This window comes from Phoxinus phoxinus (assembly GCF_949152265.1).
Source record: "Phoxinus phoxinus genome assembly, chromosome: 3".
Classification (NCBI taxonomy): Eukaryota; Metazoa; Chordata; class Actinopteri; order Cypriniformes; family Leuciscidae; genus Phoxinus; species Phoxinus phoxinus.
The window spans coordinates 5,208,072-5,229,833 of NC_136878.1; the positions used below are offsets into that span (position 1 = coordinate 5,208,072).

The following is a 21,762-nucleotide window of genomic DNA, read 5'->3' on the forward strand; positions in this document are numbered from 1 at the left end:
TGGTCATAGAGCGAATAGACATGTAGAGATAAGCAGGCATTAATTTATCTCAAAATATCCGAGCAGTAATATCAGTTAAATACTTGTTTACCAAACTCGATAATGCAATGTAACAAATAAAATCATTAAATAAAAAGTGACAAAGTCATCCAGAAAGAATATACAAGGAATAAAAACCGCAATTAATAAATTAATTAGAATAAATAAATAAACATGGAAACTAAATCAAAGATGACTTTCTTTGTCTATTAACAGCAATTAAAAAACTACACTGAAAAACTATTATATAGAGTTGTGTATTTTTATGTGAATGAATAATACATTTTATTTTATTATCAATATATAAATAACAAAATACATTTAATAATGTTATTATTGTCTTACTTTATTAGTAAAACTAGACGACTAAAAGGCAAAACTCCACAGATTTAGTCTTTCTTTAACTTGCAATTCAAGTCTGACTTGCAAAAACTGAAGAATGAGGTTTGTTGTTTGGTAAGATCTTTACGGTAATTGTATTCCTTCCGCTTCTGTGGCCGGTTGCAACTGCGCTTTATATACTGAGCTTTACGGTAAATTCCTCCTTTCTGATTGGCTGTCGGCGTGTGTGTGTGTGAATGTCTCGTGCCAAGAAGGCTCGCGACTGTCACTCACTCTGCACGGTCGGCCTGACGCAGTGATAAAAGACCAATAACGTTACATTTATATGAAATATAATGTTTATTCGCGCATTATTGTGACCAGGAGACTCTGAGACGTTTAAAGGAAAAGGTAAGGTTTGATATATCCTTTATGAGAGTTCTGGTGGGCTTACGTTGAGTGTTTTGACCGTTTTGTTAGCTTAGCTGAACAGCAACTGTCACCATCACCACACTAGACCACTTCATTCAAATATTAGACTCACGCACATCACATTTTACATTGTGTTTACATGATTCTCAAATAAGTTAACGGATGGGTTTACTGTTTAATATGATCAATTATTTGGTTCTACACCTGTTGCTCTTAGGGTTTGCTGCTTTAACTAATGGTTTCAGAGCAGTAGATCTTTTCAAAAGGTCTAAGATTAAAGATTGATCGAGTCTAAAATAGATTAAAGATCTAAGCTGAGAACGGCAAGTCACTACAGACAGTAAAGCCGAAACCACTGTTTATTTCATCCACTGGTTTTGAGATGTTGGGCTGTTTTGCTTCCACAACTTGCTTATTTCAGAATAGTGGAAAGAAAACATACACAATTCACATGTATTTACTTTATCTATTTGAATCTGTAATGTATTTAAATTGCACTGCATACTGTATTTTTAAAGGCTGTTATCTCAAAATATTTTTTTCAGAAATGTAAAAAAACAACAACAGTGCATTAAATTAATGCATTCCATTAAAGGGTTAGATAACCCAAAAATTACAATTATGTCATGAATTACTCACCCTCATGTCGTTTCAAACCCGCCGTAAGACATTCCTTCATCTTCGGGAACACAAATGATGATATTTTTATTGAAATCTGAGAGCTTTCTGTCCCTCCATTGACAGCTACGAAACTACCACTTTCAAGCCCAAGAGAGTAAGTTAGTAAAAATATACCGTAATTAAAGTAATCCATCTAACTCCAGTGGTTTAACCTCAATTTTAGGAAGTGACGCGAGTGCTTTGTTAGAAGATTAATTCGAACAGCATTGGAGATTAATATTTTGTAAATAAAGTGATTTTTTACCACTCACGTTGTTTCATAAAATTGAGGTTAAACCACTGGAATCACTTTAATGGATTACTTTAATGATATTAATACCTTTATGGGGCTTGAAAGTGGTAGTTGCGTAGACTGTCAATGGAGGGACAGAAAGCTCTCATATTTTATTAAAAATATTTTCATTTGTGTTCCGAAGATGAACAAAAGTCTTACGGGGTTGAAACGACATGAGGATGAGTAATTAATGACAGATTTTTTTTTTTTTTTTTGGTGAACTATCCCTTAAAGATCTAAGCTATGAACTGAAAGTTTGTAAGTGCAAACCCTGAAATGTAGACTGGTCAAAGAAACTATCCCCATTTTCTCATACTACTTTTACTTCTATGGGTAGTAGTGTGAATTAGTGGTTTGAGATCTGGGCTGGTATCCTCAATGCTTTAGGTTTAATGGATCCTTATCCCTTAATCAAGTCACTTGCATGCAATTAATTTGCTGTAGGTCCATAAATCACATAAATGATGGCAGAAGCATTGCATTTGCTTTCTCAGGGTGTGTTCATCAACTTTGATGTGCAGCTTTGCCAAATCATCGGCTTGTTTTTACTGAGCAAGAACACGTCAGGCAGATTTTGTGTGACTTCCCACTTGGTCCCTAAAATAACCCTCAGTGTCATATGTGAAAGGTCAAAGGTCATGGGAGGAACAGCCTTATAGAAAGAATGTTTGTACACTTAGGGTGTCCTAAACTCCTTTTAACTCCTTTATCATGTTGATTTGAATAGGATTATATTATTGTACCATATTGATATAAAAATACAAAGAGAAAGAAAATATATTACATTCTTTCTAAGTGCATTAATGATTACATTACGTCAGAGTTTCCCAGACTGGGGTTCGTGATGGAGCTGCAGGATGTTCATGAGTTTAATGAAAAACTAAGTAATTAAATCGTAAAAATGTAAAATAAAAAACACTTAGGCCTACTAAAAAGATGATTTTTGTTTTTGTTTACTTGCATGTCATGTGACCATTAACTGACATCAGAGAACCGTGAACTTAATTTGATTATTTATTATTATTATTAATATTATCATATTGATTCATTTTATTATTGACCTAACGTATTAACCTAAAATCTAAGGGCTTCATGTAAATATATTAGGGCAAAGAGGCTCAGCTGACAAAAAAAGTTGGAGAATATAAATTAAATGATGTGAATTTGTACATTTAAATGTGTTTTAGTGACAAAAGGCTTCCAGGGACAGTAATACATGGTCAAATGAATGCTATGTTGGTCTCAGTTTCCAGTGATCGGCACATGACTAGTGGCTGGTCTGTGTGTGCACTTCCACAAACCTGGAAGACCTTCTGAACATATATAAGCAGTCGGCTTTTAGAAAGGAAAATGTGAAAGATACAAAAGTAGTAGTAGGGAGAATTTACTGTCATTGTGAGTGAGAATAACATTGTAATCAATACAAGTAACTGGCGTCTGATCACAAGGATTTAAAAACCTAATATAATCTAATTACAAGTACTTAATTTTTATATGGGCTATACAGGTATTCATGTAGCTCAAACAGTATCGCATGCCGATAGCGATGCCAAGATCATGGGTTTGATTCCCAGGGAATGCATGAACTGATATGTAGACCTTCAATGTAATGTAAGTCGCTTTGTATAGTATAAATGTAAATTACAGCGGCACAATATTGGAAAAAACTTACATTGTGATATTTTGTTTTTCTGTGATTATATATTGCAATATGAAAAAAATAAAGGAGATCTCAGATTACTTGAATAGTTAGATTTGGAAAGAATGAATCATTCTATAATAATTGGGGTGATCTCATTGGGGAGTGTGTCTGCATAGAAAAAAAAAAAATGTTTTTACTCTTAAGACTTAAAGGTTGTGTAGGTAAGAATTGTCTAAATAACTTTTTTCAAATTGGCTTAAACTGTCTTTATATACCAATACATAATTAAAATGTAAGTACTTTGAAAAAGAGAGTATAAAAATTGAGTGACTATAGTGTATTTAATCTTCAAAAAACACAGCTCATTAATTCCTACCGGGACGAAACAAGTGATTGGCTTGCGCGACTGTCACTCTCCGTCGCCATGACTACCGCCGCTATTACTGGCTCTGCCCACGTGCGCGCAGTCGTGCACCCGTTTTTAGGTGGGAGTGAATGGAATTAATGAGCTGTGTTTATTGAAGATTAAATACACTAGAGTCACTCAGTTTTTTATACTCTCTATTTCAGAGTACTTGCATTTTAATTATGTATTGGTATATAAAGACAGTTTAAACAAATTTGAATAAAAGTTTTTTTTAGACAATTCTGACCTACCCTACCTTTAAGTGCAAAATCCTTTATTGCAGCCACAATATAAATGTACAATTACATTACAGATAGTTGCTCTCTTGCAGATAAGGGTCTGTTCCTCATTGCTTCAAATATCTTGGAATATTTTGTGTGAACTGTCTCTTTAAATGCAGATGTCCCAGTTTGGAAGAATCCCTGAAATTCCTGCCCTGTCATAGTTGCACCCTTGAGCGGTACACTTAAACTCGGGTCACCGTGATTGTAATTATTCTGCTGTGAATCTCACTGGATGAAACAGTCCCGAGTCCCGACCCAGCTACAGTGATGATATCAGTATGCACACCACCTCTGCTGTGTACTTTGAATTTTTTTTAATGACCCAGAAGAACACAGTATAATAAATTGGTAATGAGTGACCGTGGGTGACTGGTAGAGGTGTTCTCTTGTTGTATAAGGGTTCGGCTTTGGGTTTGTGCAGTTTCACTTCCTCTATGTAAAGTGAAGCAGGCAGTGCTGACATGACTATGTTCAACTGCTCACATGCAGACGTATACACACCAGCAGTCATGAGACATCTGGTTATGTTGTTTTAGAGTTGAGTATGTGACTGAATCTTCAGTGGTTTTACATCTGCATCCTAAAAATGTGACCCTGGACCACAAAACCAGTCTTATGAGATTTATACATAATATGAAAGCTGAATAAATAAGCTTTCCATTGGTGTGTGGTTTGTTAGGATATGACAATGGTCGAGATACAACTATTTGAAAATAGTTCGGCAATCTGTGGGTGCATAAATCTAAATATTGAGAAAATCGTCTTTAAAGTTTTAAAGATTTAATTTCTGTTGGCGATTGTGCTGCATTCACTCACAAAAATATTTTTTTTATACATTTAAGGTAAGAAATTTACTAAATATCTTTATGGATCATGATCTTTACTTAAAAGCCTAATGATTTTTGGCATTAAAGAAAAATCTATAATTTTGACCCATACAATGTATTGTTGGCTATTGCCACAAATATACCCGTGCGACTTATGACTGGTTTTGTGGTCCAGGGTCACAAATGGACATTTGAGGCGTAGGATAATTCAGCTGGTTTCATATGTTTGTGCGTAGTGCTTTATAATTTCAGTTCATCACTGGTTTCGTTTGCATTGCTGAGTGATCTTTTCTCACTGTAAAATGATCAGTATTGTCAGATTATACGGGGAAATGCATGGCTTTTAATTCACCGAAGAATCAACATTTTGTAATTATTTCCCCACATATTTAGTTATTCCGTTTTTATTTATTTTTTTATTTTTTGGAAAAACATGTTTTTTTATTCATAAAAGGTCCACATTATATATTAAAGTGGGTGGATGATTGTTTAATGTTTTTATTTTCCTTTTTTGGAGATTGGAGATGCTGTTTAGATACTCATTATTTAGACCAGGGATTCCTTAACATTTTTGTCAGCCAAACCCCTTTAAACAAATATATTGCCCAGAGATTTTAAGTTATTTTAATAATTTAACAACACATTTGTTCATATTCATGGTTCTCTAGTGTCAGTTAATGGCCACATGACATGCAGGTAAAAAAATTTTTTTCTTTTTGGTAAGTGTTTTATTTTTATTTGAATGGTTTGTACTGTAATTCTCACGTCCAGGGTCACAGCCTGTAGAAAGGCTTCAGAGATGTGTGCGCTCGGATATTCATTATAAGGGAAAGTTTATCAGCACAGCAGTGAGTGACTCATAATGTTCTCAGAGATTGTGGTGTGAGAATCCATGTCTGCTCACAGAACAGCCATAATAATTAAATCTAAGCGCCCGATAACAGCCAAACTCTTCTATCAGACACTTCTGAACTGAATGATCGACTCTGGGGTGTTTGGGTGTATTAAGTGTGGGTTTCTTTGTATGTTTTTATTTCTTTCTTTTCTTTTGCAGGTGTGTATCGGTATCACTGCAGCCATGCTGTCCAGACTAAGCATGAGTGTGAGGCCGTGTGTGAGCATGTGCCGATGGGTTCACACTAAAGAGAAAGGGAAACCGCTCATGCTCAACCCACGTACCAACAAGGTTAGACTAAATACAATCTGTCCATCCGCTCTCTTTCACTCGCTGTTCTTTTCTTGTTTCCAATATCATAGAAGAGTTGGGGAATCTACTTTGCATCTCATTTGATGCTTTCACATTAAATAAATTATATAAGTGCCACAAAAACGAGGAGGATCTCAGTTGCAGTGACAGCAATAAACTTGAACACATATATACTAAATAACTCAACTTAATAATGACTGTTTACTATTGTCTTTTTGCTAGTTTTAGTTTTTTACTCCCCAACGTAGATGCATACACACTTTTGAGTTGAGGGTCTGAATGCTTTTGTCTGGAAAACATTAGTGGGGTGACTCAGCAGAAGTGCCACGTATCCTGAAAAACATGGGTGTGTGCTTAATTTCCGTGCTGTAGACCACAGGTTTTGCTCCAGGAATCTTATTTTACTTTGGAAATCAAGCAATGATCCAACACAGAACCAAAATTGTTTATTGTACAAAGAGTAAGCTAAAATGTCTGATGGCTTCATGTTCTCAGCAGCTGGTAATTGACCTCACAAACCATGTTTATCCTTGCTGCAATTGTATTTTGTGTAGTCTGGGTTGTGTTGTCTTTCTACTTGTGTAGTTTTTATTTATAGTTTTTGAGGATGAAGTCATGTCCCTGTCATCATCTGTCCAATTTCACAAGCTTTTACCAAATGAGATGAATTTGCACCAAAATACCACTTACTGTAGTTTGGATGCCTTTGACGTCAATTACAAAAGGCATAGGAAGTGTTTTTTCCTCCCATTTAAAAGTTGATAAGTATATCCTAACCAACTATCCACCAATATTTTAGTTGGTTGCTTTTTATGATTTGCATTATTGCACAATTACAATTACGGGTGCCACCTTATGTAATCGGTCATTACAATACCATGCATATTTTTTATTTTGGTTTCTTTAAATAAATAAAAAATATATTTGACATTTGAGGCATAATGCTATAGAAAAGCAATAAACATTGTTCAGGAAGAGTGTTTTTTTTTAGCTTGATTATTTTAATATAACAATATGGGTTGCAGTCGCTTCAAACAATGTTATAAAGCTATTCAAAACATCATTCAATGTAAATTGTGATAATCGTAATTAATAGTCGCAATTACAATTTCAAGGGAATAATCGACTATTATGTTTTTTGTCATAATCGTGCAGCCCTAATTTGCATTTAACATATCATTTTTTTTATTGCCGTTCAGAACAGACCTGCAACCCACCAGCCCTGTTATGAACGGTCCCGCACCCCTCAAACATGCTCAAACAAACATAAGTTCACACTCCAGGCACATGGAATGTAAAGTAACTGTAATTCCTCTGTGGGCTGTATGTTATAGATGGGTGTTTCCCCCTCGCTGACTCTCATTGGTCGGTCGCTGTTCTGCCTTGATCTCCTCACTGTAGACGCCATGTGTTGGGTTTCTTCCTCACACACAGGATGTAGGCATCACATTTGTGGCACCTCAGGTCAAAGAGTCATGCGTGGTTTTAATATACAGAAGTGCAGGGCTGCTCCGGCTCACCCCCAGACACACATAAAGCGTAGTCTGTATGACCTATTGTGTTGTCTGGCCTTCATATGTCACATACTTCTGTGTGATAGACAATGCGTTAGATTAGACCATCTGCAGTTTTCTTTGTGTGTATGGCTTTGTCTGTAATTTGTGTCATTTGCTAAGGCAAGCATCACTAGTATTGCTCATATTTATGGTTGGGGCTTTGAAAAAACCTCTAACCCAAAGAACCTTTGCTGTTGCACCAATAAAATGTTTCTGTTTTTTTGACAGGTTTTTATTGATCAGGTTTGTAACTATCAGATTTTTTTTATATTATTTTATTTATTTATTTTTTAATATATTTTACTTTATTTTGTATAATTTTATTTTATAATTGATAATTTTTTACTATTTTTGTTGTGGTTATTGTTTACTTATACATTTTTGTCTCTCTTAGTGACTGATTAATTTATTTAATGTTTTATATAAAAAATAATAAAAATACTTATAATAATGATAATTAATACTAATAATAAAAATAATATCTAACCATAAATTATTTTTATATATGAAAATATAAATAAAATGTCTTGATCAGCTTTGGATAATTTTATTAAATATACAATATTTTGGTTATTTTTTATATTATTTCATTATCATTTATTTATTTATTTTTGTCGTTCAGACTACTGTCATAAATAAGAAATACATATAAGAAAGAATCCTGCATTTTAAAATGTTCAAAATTTCCAATATCATTTGAATAGGCCAAAAATCAGCTGAATAAAAACCTTTGGATTGGGTTATTTTAACTTCAGAAAATCAGATCTCATTAGTGACGCCCTTGTTTACTGTTTTACTTTTACTGTTTTAGATAGTAAAAGGGTACAAATCTTGTGTAAGCATTCATTCATTGTGCATGTGTGTGCATACAGGGCATGGCTTTCACTCTGAAGGAGAGGCAGATTTTGGGCATTCATGGTCTTTTACCACCAAAGATTGAGACCCAGGACACCCAGGCCATGCGTTTCCAGAAGAACCTGAAGAAGATGTCCGACCCACTGCAGAAGTACATCATTCACATCACTACACATTTCCGATAATAAGAGCTGTTCTAACATTTCCATGTACAATCTGAATTTTAACTTTTGTGACCCAATGCTGTGTGGCTTCAAATAATCATAGAAATATCATAACCTGCTTTTCATGATCCTGAAAGATAAAATTAGATAAAAAGTCTGAATATTTACACTGAATATACAATTTCATGTGCAAATGTTAAATATGTTTTGATTCATGTTTGGGTTAATTTGAGCAGGTATATCTACCTAATGGGGATTCAGGAGAGGAACGAGCGTCTCTTCTACCGCGTGCTCATGGAAGACATCGAAGCTCTCATGCCCATCGTCTACACGCCAACTGTTGGCCTCGCATGTACGCAGTATGGACACATCTTCAGGAGACCCAAGTAAGCTACTCTTCATTAAATATTAACTATTTAACTGTGATACATTGAACCCATTTCTGTGTAATTCACAGCCTTGATTGTATGCCCAACATGCTCGTATTCTCAGCTTGTCTTGAAGTTTTTTTAGATGTGCAAGATGGCAGATATGTTGCAATATTTTGCCATATTAGGCTCCTTTACAAAAGCCCCTTTCACACAGCGTGTTGATCACGGGAAATTGCCGCAAAATTGCCAGAGTGCCTTCTGTGTGAATGCAAACAACGAAGGTTGGGGACCTAGTAACATTGCCGGGATCAGTCCCGGAACGCGTCCTGCCAGAACAAAAGCCAGGATCAATGCCGTAAGGGGTGTGTCGTAGTGCGCGCGACTCTAGAAAGTTTGTGTTCGTCATCAACAAAGAAAGAACGAAAAAATGTCTGCAAACTGGAACGAAGCAGAGACCAGGAGCTCCTCACTGTCCGCGCTGAAGCTGAGAGCGCTCGCCAGCTTTGTGGAACCGTACGCGATGCGTTAGTGTACATGTTTTCGACGCGTACGTTACACGTCTCATCCTGACGTCACGTGTCTTTACGGGATCTTACCGGGATGTGTGTGAACGCACTCACAGATCCCGGAAAATCACTGGCAGTGTGAATGAACCAAAATCAAACGATCCCGGGACAAATCCCAGGTCACATTATCCGTGTATTTTCTGGAATCTCTGTGTGAAAGGGGTCTTGATTTTGAGCTCTACTACAACAAGTTTTCATGCTTGAATGTTTGTCTTATTCTCCCCAGAGGTCTGTTTATCTCCATTAAGGATAAAGGACATGTTCGTTCCATATTGGATAACTGGCCAGAAACCACTGTGAAGGTATTGGATTTCAACATTACAGTGCATTTTTATTGAAGTGCATGTTTGATGTCACTTTTGATTAGTAAGTTCTGTCATGATTTATTTACCCTCATCTTCCAAACAAGTATAATGATGACATTTTGTTTTTTTTGGGTGATCTATCCCTTTAAGACTGTGATGTATGTATTAATTTGATTTCTTAAGAGTCTTTTTGTTAGTATAGTGAGGGATCTTTCATCTCTGTGTGTCTGTAGGCTGTAGTGGTGACGGACGGTGAGCGTATCCTGGGTCTGGGGGATCTGGGAGTGTATGGTATGGGTATTCCTGTAGGAAAGCTGTGTCTTTATACAGCCTGCGCTGGAATCCGGCCTGAGAGTTGCCTGCCAGTTTGCATTGATGTGGGCACAGATAATGAGGTTGGCAACCATTCATTCCCAAACCATTTGTGTAAGACTTGATGACTCTATAGATCTAGATGTCTGTCTGTCCATCCAACATGTATCCATCCAACATATATTCATCCAACATATATCCATCAATACATCCATCCAACATATATCCATCCAACATATATCCATCCATCAATCCATCCGACATATATCCATCCAACATATATTCATCCAACATATATCCATCAATACATCCATCCAACATATATCCATCCAACATATATCCATCAATACATCCATCCAACATATATCCATCCAACATACATCCATCCAACATATATCCATCAATACATCCATCCAACATATATCCATCCATCAATCCATCCGACATATATCCATCAATACATCCATCCAACATATATCCATCCATCAATCCATCCGACATATATCCATCCAACATATATCCATCAATACATCCATCCAACATATATCCATCAATACATCCATCCAACATATATCCATCCATCAATCCATCCGACATATATCCATCCAACATATATCCATCCAACATATATCCATCAATACATCCATCCAACATATATCCATCAATACATCCATCCAACAAATATCCATCAATACATCCATCCAACAAATATCCATCCATCAATCCATCCGACATATATCCATCCAACATATATTCATCCAACATATATCCATCAATACATCCATCCAACATATATCCATCCATCAATCCATCCGATATATATCCATCCAACATATATTCATCCAACATATATCCATCAATACATCCATCCAACATATATCCATCCATCAATCCATCCGACATATATCCATCCAACATATATTCATCCAACATATATCCATCAATACATCCATCCAACATATATCCATCCATCATATATCCATCCATCAATCCATCCGACATATATCCATCCAACATATATCCATCAATACATCCATCCAACATATATCCATCCAACATATATCCATCCATCAATCCATCCGACATATATCCATCCAACATATATCCATCCAACATGTATCCATCAATACATCCATCCAACATATATCCATCCAACATATATCCATCAATACATCCATCCAACATATATTCATCCAACATATATCCATCAATACATCCATCCAACATATATCCATCCAACATATATCCATCAATACATCCATCCAACAAATATCCATCCATCAATCCATCCGACATATATCCATCCAACATGTATTCATCCAACATATATCCATCAATACATCCATCCAACATATATCCATCCATCATATATCCATCCATCAATCCATCCGACATATATCCATCCAACATATATCCATCAATACATCCATCCAACATATATCCATCAATACATCCATCCAACATATATCCATCCAACATATATCCATCCATCAATCCATCCGACATATATCCATCCAACATATATCCATCCAACATGTATCCATCAATACATCCATCCAACATATATCCATCCAACATATATCCATCAATACATCCATCCAACATATATTCATCCAACATATATCCATCAATACATCCATCCAACATATATCCATCCATCAATCCATCCGACATATATCCATCCAACATATATCCATACAACATATATCCATCAATACATCCATCCAACATATATCCATCAATACATCCATCCAACATATATCCATCCGACATATATCCATCCGACATATATCCATCCTACATATATCCATCCAACATATATCCATCAATACATCCATCCAACATATATCCATCAATACATCCATCCAACATATATCCATCCATCAATCCATCCGACATATATCCATCCTACATATATCCATCCAACATATATCCATCAATACATCCATCCAACATATATCCATCCAACATATATCCATCAATACATCCATCCAACATATATCCATCCAACATATATCCATCCATCAATACATCCGACATATATCCATCCAACATATATCCATCCATCCATCCATCTGACATATATCCATCAATCCATCCGACATATATCCATCCATCCAACATGCATATATTCATCCATCCAACCAACATATATCCATCCATCCGACATATATCCATCCATCCAACATATATCCGACCATCTGACATAGATCCATCCATCCATCCAACCAACATATATCCATCCATCCGACATAGATTCATCCATCCAAGATATATCTATCCATCCAATCCATCCAAGATATCCAACATGTATACATCCATCCATCCGACATAGATCCATCCAACATATATCCATCCATCCATCCATCCGAAATAGATCATCCTACCAACATAGATACATCCAACATAGGTACATCCAACATAGACACATCCAACATAGACACATCCAACATAGAATCATCCAACATAGAATCATCCATCCATCCATCCATCCAACATAGATCATCCATCCATCCATCCAACATAGATCCATCCATCCATCCAACATAGATCCATCCATCCATCCAACATAGAACAATCCATCCATCCAACATAGATCCATCCATCCATCCAACATAGAACAATCCATCCATCCAACATAGATTCATCCATCCATCCAACATGTATCCATCCATCCATCCAACATACATCCATCCATCCGACATAGATCCATCCCTCCATCCAACCAACATAGATCCATCCATCCAACATATATCCATCCATCAATATGAGCCCAAAAAAAAGTTGCTGTTTGGATTTAAATAGGAAAATGGATAAGAGTCGATGATTGGATCATTAATGCAGTGATTATTATGTTTCTAGCATGTTATGTTTGGCAACAGTTCTTCTAACAATGTCAAGATTCATCAGGCTCAAATTTTGAATGCAAGAGTCAAGCACTCTGTAAAGTCTTGTTCATTGTAAATGTATGTTTACTCTACAGATGGTTTAAAAAAATAGCTATTTTATATGCATGTTTGTGCTCTTGTGTGTTTCTGCAGAAGTTACTGAGGGACCCGTTCTACATGGGTCTTTACCAGCGGCGTGACCGCTCTCAGCGCTACGACGATCTCATAGATGAGTTCATGGAAGCTGTGGTGGACAAGTACGGACAAGACACCCTCATCCAGTTTGAGGACTTTGGCAATCACAATGCTTTCCGATTCCTGAAGAAATACCGTGAGAAGTACTGCACCTTCAACGATGACATCCAGGGTGAGTACCAGTACTTGCTAAGGCAAGAATCACTAGTACTATTACTAATACTAACTCATCAGGTACTGTTTATGCTGTTGCTTTACTAATATATAATAAAAAATATACTACAACATTTTCTAAATCTAAATGAGAGTAATTATGTCATCATCATATTTGCATACTGAATTGTGATTGGTCCTCATTTTCCTTACACGCATTTGTATTTTCTTCAAGAAATGCAATCTGATGATCATTTGCTGATGCATTTGTGTGTCACAGGCACTGCAGCCGTTGCTCTGGCAGGTTTACTGGCGGCTCAGCGTGTTGTGGGGAAGCCAATAACCGAACACAAAGTTCTGTTTCTGGGGGCTGGGGAGGTGAGCCCACATGACACAGTTTAAAGCCACAATGACGCAAACTCTATCTTTTTAATCTGTGTGGTTTGCTTTGAGATTAAACTTCAGCATAGCCTGTGTATTCAAGCTTTAAGCAATTTTCACTTTTTAGGCAGCTCTGGGAATTGCTAACCTGATCACCATGGCGATGATGGAGGCAGGGGTGTCTCAGGCAGATGCCAGACAAAAGATCTGGATGTTTGACAAATATGGTCTGTTAGTAAAGGTGAGTGAAGATGGAGTAAGTGTTCATTAAAATGTGTTTATTCTTACACTATATCTGAACATTGTGACAAAATATCTCGCTAAATTAAAGTATTTGCAAAAATAGCTCAGACACAAAGTTGGCACTCATCATTTGTGAAAGTAGTAACACTGTATCTCTCATCATTCATGCCAAATTTATAAGGTAAAGGTTAAAATAACAAACACTATGAGCAATGGTATTAATGAGGCATACTTTAATTAAATTAGATTTTACTACAAAAATGGAATTTAATCAATGATTAGTGAATCCAGGTTTTAAACCAGTTCAATGAACCGATTCACTAAAATGAATCATACTTTTCAGTGCTACCAGGGTTATTATTGTTAACTAAAAGCAAAACTACAGTAGTCAACATTTGAAGGTGATCAAAAAAGTGAATCAAAGTTGTCCTAAGACAAGAACGGGTATTGTTCAAAATTCATGTATAACTTTGATGAAAGGGTTTTGATCCACTTCAAATGTTGAATGCTGTACTAAAAAAATTGGTTATTTAAAATAAAGCAGAAATAAATGATTACAATTATACATGCATGTGTATATAAATATATATACTATATACTATGTTAGAGCTGCACAATTAATCGATAAAAGATCGCAATCTTATTCCTAAATGACAACGATTCTGCTATGTCCTATTTCTCATCGCAAGCGTCTGCGAAAATAAAAAAGGAAAAATAAAAATAAACCTGAAAAAAAACTAAATTAAACCCAAATTGTAATATTTATAAAAAACACTAAATTAAAAAAAAGAAAAAAGCTAAATCAAATTATTAATAAAAACTAAAACTAAAATAACACTGAGTACTACCACTGAGGTTGTTTGCTGTCTCTGGAAACACCCAAATGCTGTCGCAGTATTTTAGTAATCTGAGCTCACATGACAAGTCTCCTCTAAAAACTCTAAACAGGAATAGAAAATCTGCGACATTGACCAACTTGTTCTTCTTTCACATGCTTGAGAGTCCTCCAGTAATCCTGTGTGTGTTTCTCTGTTTTATAGGGCAGAGCTTATGAGACAGACAGTAATCAGGAGGCTTTTGTTCACTCTGATCCTGGGGACGTGAAAAGCTTCTTAGATGCAGTCAATGTTATTAAACCCACAGCGATCATCGGTAAGACGAGCTGCTGCTCTACGTCTCGCCCTGAAATCCAAACTTCATTTTATTCAGTTACCTTTTAATGTTAGTCAAGGATTGCACCTCAACAGTTGTCATTTAGTTTTCCATGACCTAGAATTAAACAAGCTCCTTTTGTTGCTGTACCTTTAAGACTTGTGTATGTAAATGTCCTGTTGTAATCTACTAGCATCTTCACATTTGAAATGTGTTAATGAATAGGTTTACATTTGTAAATGTGGGTGCCTGTTGTTTGTTTGCATATAGTATTTTGATGCATAAAGCTGAATGCATCATGCATAACCCATAAATCCTTTATTAATATATGTGTATGTATGCTTGACCTCTTTCTCAATGTAAACAGGTGTGTCGGGGGCCGGCCGGCTCTTCACTCATGATGTCATCAGAGCAATGGGCAGCTTGAATGAGCATCCGATTATCTTCGCCCTGAGCAACCCCACTGCCAAAGCAGAATGCACAGCTGAAGATGCGTACAGCCTCACACAGGTCAAACATCAGTAATGCATTGACCCTTTGATGCCCAACATATTTTTTATGAAACAGTTTATTGAACCTTAAGACAAAATCTAAAAAAAAAAGTTTTTTTTATATCGTTCTAGTCTCGTATTTGATACACAAGACTTTTTATGGCTCATTTAGTATGATATAGTGAGAATATGGATACAGTTCAGAGGCCCAAACTGATAAAAAATATGTGATTTGGTGCAAATGCTGATATTTATATGGCTAAAAAGTACGATTTTAAGAAGTAAAGAAGTAAGATTCTGATTGTAAAGTAAATCAGTGAGGTATTTATAACAGTATAGCAGATATAAATAACAGTTTTCACTCTATCTCCAAATAATATCTTAGTAAGATGATGATGATATTTAAATGCTTTGTTTTATAATCCTGTAGTTTAACATTAAAACCTGTATTCATACACCGATCTCATGTTTCTGTTACAGGGTCGGTGTTTGTTCGCCAGCGGCAGTCCATTTGGACCGGTGTCACTAGAAGATGGCAGAATACTGACCCCTGGACAGGGCAACAATGCTTATATATTCCCAGGTATTAACATTATAGTCTTATATATTAATGGATGTTTTGGTGGTTAGCTTTAAACACATCTACATTTTGAAGTCGCTAATATTTAACAAGCATATTAAGATGTTTAGGAAATAATGGGTTAAGATTGGCCGGTCCAGGTCATCTCATGTTGACCTGTAGGTTGTAATTGTGATTTCAGGAGTAGCTCTGGCTGTTATACTCAGTGGAGTCCGACACATCAGCGATACAGTCTTTCTTGAGGCTGCAAAGGTAAATACACAAAGACCAAAGTGTCCTTATTTTAATGTATGAGCAGCTGTGGCTATTTGTAATTTAAATGTGTCTGGCTTCCGGTTATTTTAGCGGGGGTAAAAAACACAAATCTGTTATGCTGCTTGATATTGCATAGTGTTGTTTGTTATCATATTATTGTTATTTATTAACATATTCATAAACACTCTGGTATCTATAAGCATTATTTTCTCCAATAAATAATGTGGTTTGTGAAATATGTTGTACGTTATAGTCCAACAAGCTGCTTTATTTTTAATCTCTTTCGCCCCTGATGGCATGATAACTGAACAAGTATCGGTTAAATTATGGCAATGAATTAAATATTGCTTAATCACGAATACCCCTATTACTGTTTATAAGTTATTAGCCCTGCATTGCATTACTGTAAAAAGCAGAACTTGTTCTAGTTAATTTTTTATATTTGGTAAACCAGTGGTTTTGTTGTTTTAGACGCTGGCGGAGCAGCTCACGGATGAAGAGCTGAGTCAGGGCCGACTGTATCCACCGCTGTCCAACATCAGAGAGGTGTCACTACAGATGGCTATCAAGGTGAGAGAGAGAGAGTGTGTGTGTGTGTGTGTGTGTGTGTGTGTTTTAGGACACAGCTGTATCTTAACAAAAAAAGAACAGCCAAGTAAACATGAGTGTACAGTATGTCAGGGTCCCTGACCTCTTTATAAGTCTTTAAAAAGCCTTAAAGGGTTAGTTCATCCAAGAATGAAAAATATCCCATAATTTACTCCCACTCAAGCCATCTTAGGTGTATATGACTTCTCAGATACTCAGACTATGACTAAGATAGTCATATGTCAAATGAAAGGTCTCATTGGCTAGAATTCAACAAGTATAAATGTTTTGGGCTTTGACTAAACTTGAGTGAGTTTTTGTACGTGAAGCCCCCAGAACCATGTGTGAACCAAATAATATATGGATGCAGGATTTATGTCACGTTTTCGCTCGTAACTTCATGAAACATGCTCTGATGGTGGCACATCATACGAAACATGCTCCGAAAATGGCACATCATTATTTACAGCAGATTCTCACAATTAAAAAAAGAGTCCAAACTCACCATAATCCGTCACTTAGATCTAAAGATATTCTCTCTTGGAGTCATCACACATAAAACGGGTGTCAAGGGCTAAACAAAAAGGCAACCTTGGAAAATATTACTTGTGCACACTTTTTTTGTTGTTGTCTTTAATCAGCAGTTTCTCAGCATGAGAATGTCCAAATGTAACAACAACAAAAATCTCTTGAAATTTAAATTTTTCTATCAAATGATACCTACCTTATGACTCTCCTTGCTATAGTTTTGGACTGGAGTTATGATGAGTCCTTACTTTTGTGTATGTCACTCAAAAAAACAACTCTAAAAATGTCTTCAGGGCTTAAGCGGTTAATTTTATTTGTGCAAGTCTTAAAAAACGGTCTTAAAAAACCTTATGTTTGCTGCAGATACCCTGTTAGATGTGTACTGCCCGTTTCAGTCTAACATTCTGTCAAAGTTAAAGTATTTATAAACTGCACTGTTCAGATAAATGCCAACGGATATGAAAGACACTAATGACAAATGCCACATATTTTGTGTGTGTGATATACAATATTTGTACAATTCATTCATTTGTATTACACCTTTTCACTCTAATACAGTTAAATCAGTACAGTAATGAGAATCTAATAATAATCCATGAGAATAATGGAAATTAAAAACAAAACTCGGAAATAAATATCCATGCTCCCTAATAAGAGTTTGGTGATAAATGTGTCTAATTGTCAAAAATAATTTCATGTAAAACATCTTTAATATTTTTTTACTGTTGTATATATACAACACACACACACACACACACACACACACACACACACACACACACACACACACACACACACACACACACACACACACACACACACACACACACACACACACTCAGAGGTGGAAAGAGTACTGAAAATTTGTTCTAAAGTACCGTTACATTGCTGAAATAATACTCAATTACAAGTAAAATTACTGGTGTCAAAAAAGTACTTAAGTAAAAGTACAAATTACTCTTCTCAAAAACTACTCAGAGTACTAGTTACTAGTTACTTTTTAGCTGGCGATAGTTGATGTATTACCAATAAATATTCAATCAAATCATAGATTTATGTAGAAAATAGCTATTTTTAACACATTTTTACCTTATTGACAAAGGACATTAATTAGTGGTCATGATACTGGAATTTCTATGTTCAATATGTACAATGTAGTAATGCAGTTAAACAGACAGGTTATTTGTACAAATCATACAAATGCCCCATTCCGAAACATTTCTAACATACATTTACATTGTAAAAAAAATTAAAGATCCACCTTTGATTGTTGAAAGTTTTCCTGGTGCATTTCACTTACAGGCAATATGGTTTCCTGTAGCATTTTCACAACTTTTGACAACGTTTAATTCAAGAGCATGTAGAGATTGGAGCTGGGCGTCATTTGAGTCTGCAGTGAGAACCATTTGGCATTTGGCGAGATTCGCGATTACACATGACATGACACAGTCCGAGAGCGCACACTCAATATCTGAGTCCAGTTTATTCGTAGGCCTATATTTGAGAGCTCGCGTCCAGTTTTCTGAGATTACATGAATGTGCCCTCGCGTTACAATATTGCGCTTGCGACATTTGCCATTAAAATATGCCATAGAAACCTGCAGGTATGAATAAAATGATGCGCAATACCTGCAATCCCGGGGTGAGGGGAGGGTGTCAAACTCGCTGTCGGAGAGATGAGAGAATGAGAACGCGCAGCTGGTATCGGCTACATGTAGGCTATATACTTCAGAAAATGAGTATTGGAGTATTGTGAGATATTTCAGTATCGAAATGTATCTTTGTAGTTTGTTGTTTCTCCAAACTTTCAGTCCAGCCATTAATCAATCTGAGCTACTTGCCTCCTTCACTTATGATCAGCTTGTAAAAACCTCAGACTGCGGTGGCTTTTTTCAGTCGAAATATCAGGGTTTTTATTGGTCCGTTTACGATCAGATATTTTTATTGGCTACCGAAATGCCGGTCAAAGATTTGAATATCAATTCAAATTGTACTCAGTAACGAAATATGATTTTACAAGTAGCGAAGTAGATTACTTAGCTTAATATCTACTTGAGTACAAGTAAAATTACAGATTTAAAAATATACTCAAAAAAGTACAAGTACCCCTGAAAAAACTACTTAATTACAGTAATGTGAGTAGTTGTAATTCGTTACTTCCACCTCTGCACATACTGTATATCAAATTACATGAATGTCATTTGTTGTGTCCCATAACCCACATGTGTTTGTGTGCGCAGGTGGTGGAGTACGTGTATTCAAACGGAATGGCGTTCCGATACCCAGAGCCTGTGGATAAGGAAGCGTACGTCAGATCAGTTCTGTGGGATATCAGCTACGACTCGTTCGCACCCGACGTGTACGACTGGCCCGGGGTTTCTCACAGCCCCATTGTAGACTAGACGAACACATGAGAAAACACCAGACAGAACAAAAACAAGGAAGTCTGAAGGGAGTTTTCATTCTTCTGGTTTAGCCACTCCTCCTTTTCCTTTGCAACTTCTAGTATTTATTCATATTTCTGACCCCTTGTTTAAATTGCAGTGTCAGGTTTTTTTTGGATGAATTTTACAAATCCTGCACATGTCCCGGTCACATTTCACTCCAGAATCAAAATAAATAAATGCAAAATAATATTGTGCATAAAGATAATTAAGCCTGCTTTTAGGATCATTAGGATTTTGTTGCATTTTGTCGTTTTCGTCACAATGAAGCACTTTTTACCCGAAATGCACTAATAAAATATGCAAAAATACTTTATTCAAAAAAAAAAAAAAAAATCTATTATGTGTAAAAAAGTATTTACACATAATAGTATTTTGTTGTATTTTCTGACATTTGTCTCTAATATAGTATATATATAAAAAAAAGCTACAGTAATGAATCTAATAAGAATCCACTGCGAATTAAAAACAAAACTCGGCCATTATAGTAATGAGAATTTTGTTATAAATGTGCCGAATTGTTATGAAAGATAATGCAAAATAAACTAATGGTCTAATTCGGCTTCATTTATTATATGCAAAATGTATTTTATTTATTTATTTTTATACTCTATCCTTTGCTCCAGTGTTGAGTGTAATACTGTGCCTTGTCACTCCTCACATTTGTTTTTAAATGCTATGTGCAATGAAACTTTTTCTAAAATGAAGTCACACTCCATTTGTTCTGTTTGTTTCTTGTTTAGGAATCATTTAGATCATAAAGATCCATTTATTTCATAGTAGCGGAGGAAGTACAGGACATGAAGGACTAGCAGAGTTTCTAGTGTATTGCACAATATTACAGTGGTGTGCATTTGTAGCTGTGACTGTGAGTTTTACAGGATTTACCAGCAAATATTTACACACTTGTATGTGGAGGCTTAGGACACAAACACATTCTTTATAAGAAAAAACAAGAAATTAATGTCATTATCATAAAATAAACTGGCTGACTGTACATGATCTATCTTGTTACACGGCTACTTCCCAAATAAATAAATATATGGAAATTTGGATTTGAGTTCAATATTAAAGTGATATTAAAGATATAAGACAATCACAGCTACAGCTTTCATGCAACGGCAGTAAACTATACATTTAAATAGTCGTTATATTAAATGATTTGACTGCATCTGTTGACCAATCAGAAAAAGTACACTGGTAGTACCTCATAACAAGTGCCTGCTTATACATCTTTATATAGTCACCGCTCATCGTACAATATTTCATATGCCATTGTAAACGCAGTAGCCAAAGATCATAAGAGCAACACATTTATTATAGATTATCCTGTTTACAGAAGTTTAAAAACTGCCCATTGAAGGTTTCATTTTCTTTCAACAGCATATCGAACAAAGTAAATGAACGTTCTCATATCCATGACCAAAATATGCTTAGTTTCTGTCAGTCCTTGAAGGATTTCGTGCGTTTGATCAGTGTTGTGCATCTGTTATAATGTCATAAATGTTTCTGAATGCAGTTCTTCCTCACGCCGGTGGAGATGTGCTGCTCAGAATCCTGTCTGCAGAATAAACATCTGTGCAAACTCATTGCTGGTCTGTTTGCTGCCCTCATTTTCAATG

General features: G+C 35.8%; 1 protein-coding gene across 1 annotated transcript; it reads left to right on the forward strand.

The window, feature by feature from the left end:
- The first annotated feature begins 615 nt into the window (after nt 1–615).
- me2 (malic enzyme 2, NAD(+)-dependent, mitochondrial) lies at nt 616–21,731 on the forward strand. Its single transcript, XM_079608285.1, has 15 exons — nt 616–771; nt 5,961–6,092; nt 8,542–8,675; nt 8,925–9,074; nt 9,852–9,927; nt 10,164–10,325; nt 13,284–13,497; nt 13,759–13,856; nt 13,987–14,100; nt 15,143–15,254; nt 15,622–15,764; nt 16,226–16,328; nt 16,507–16,577; nt 17,052–17,150; nt 19,937–21,731. The coding sequence occupies exons 2-15, from the start codon at nt 5,985–5,987 to the stop codon at nt 20,096–20,098; spliced, it is 1,746 nt and encodes a 581-aa protein (XP_079464411.1). The 5' UTR covers nt 616–771; nt 5,961–5,984; the 3' UTR covers nt 20,099–21,731.
- The last annotated feature ends 31 nt before the right edge of the window (nt 21,732–21,762 follow it).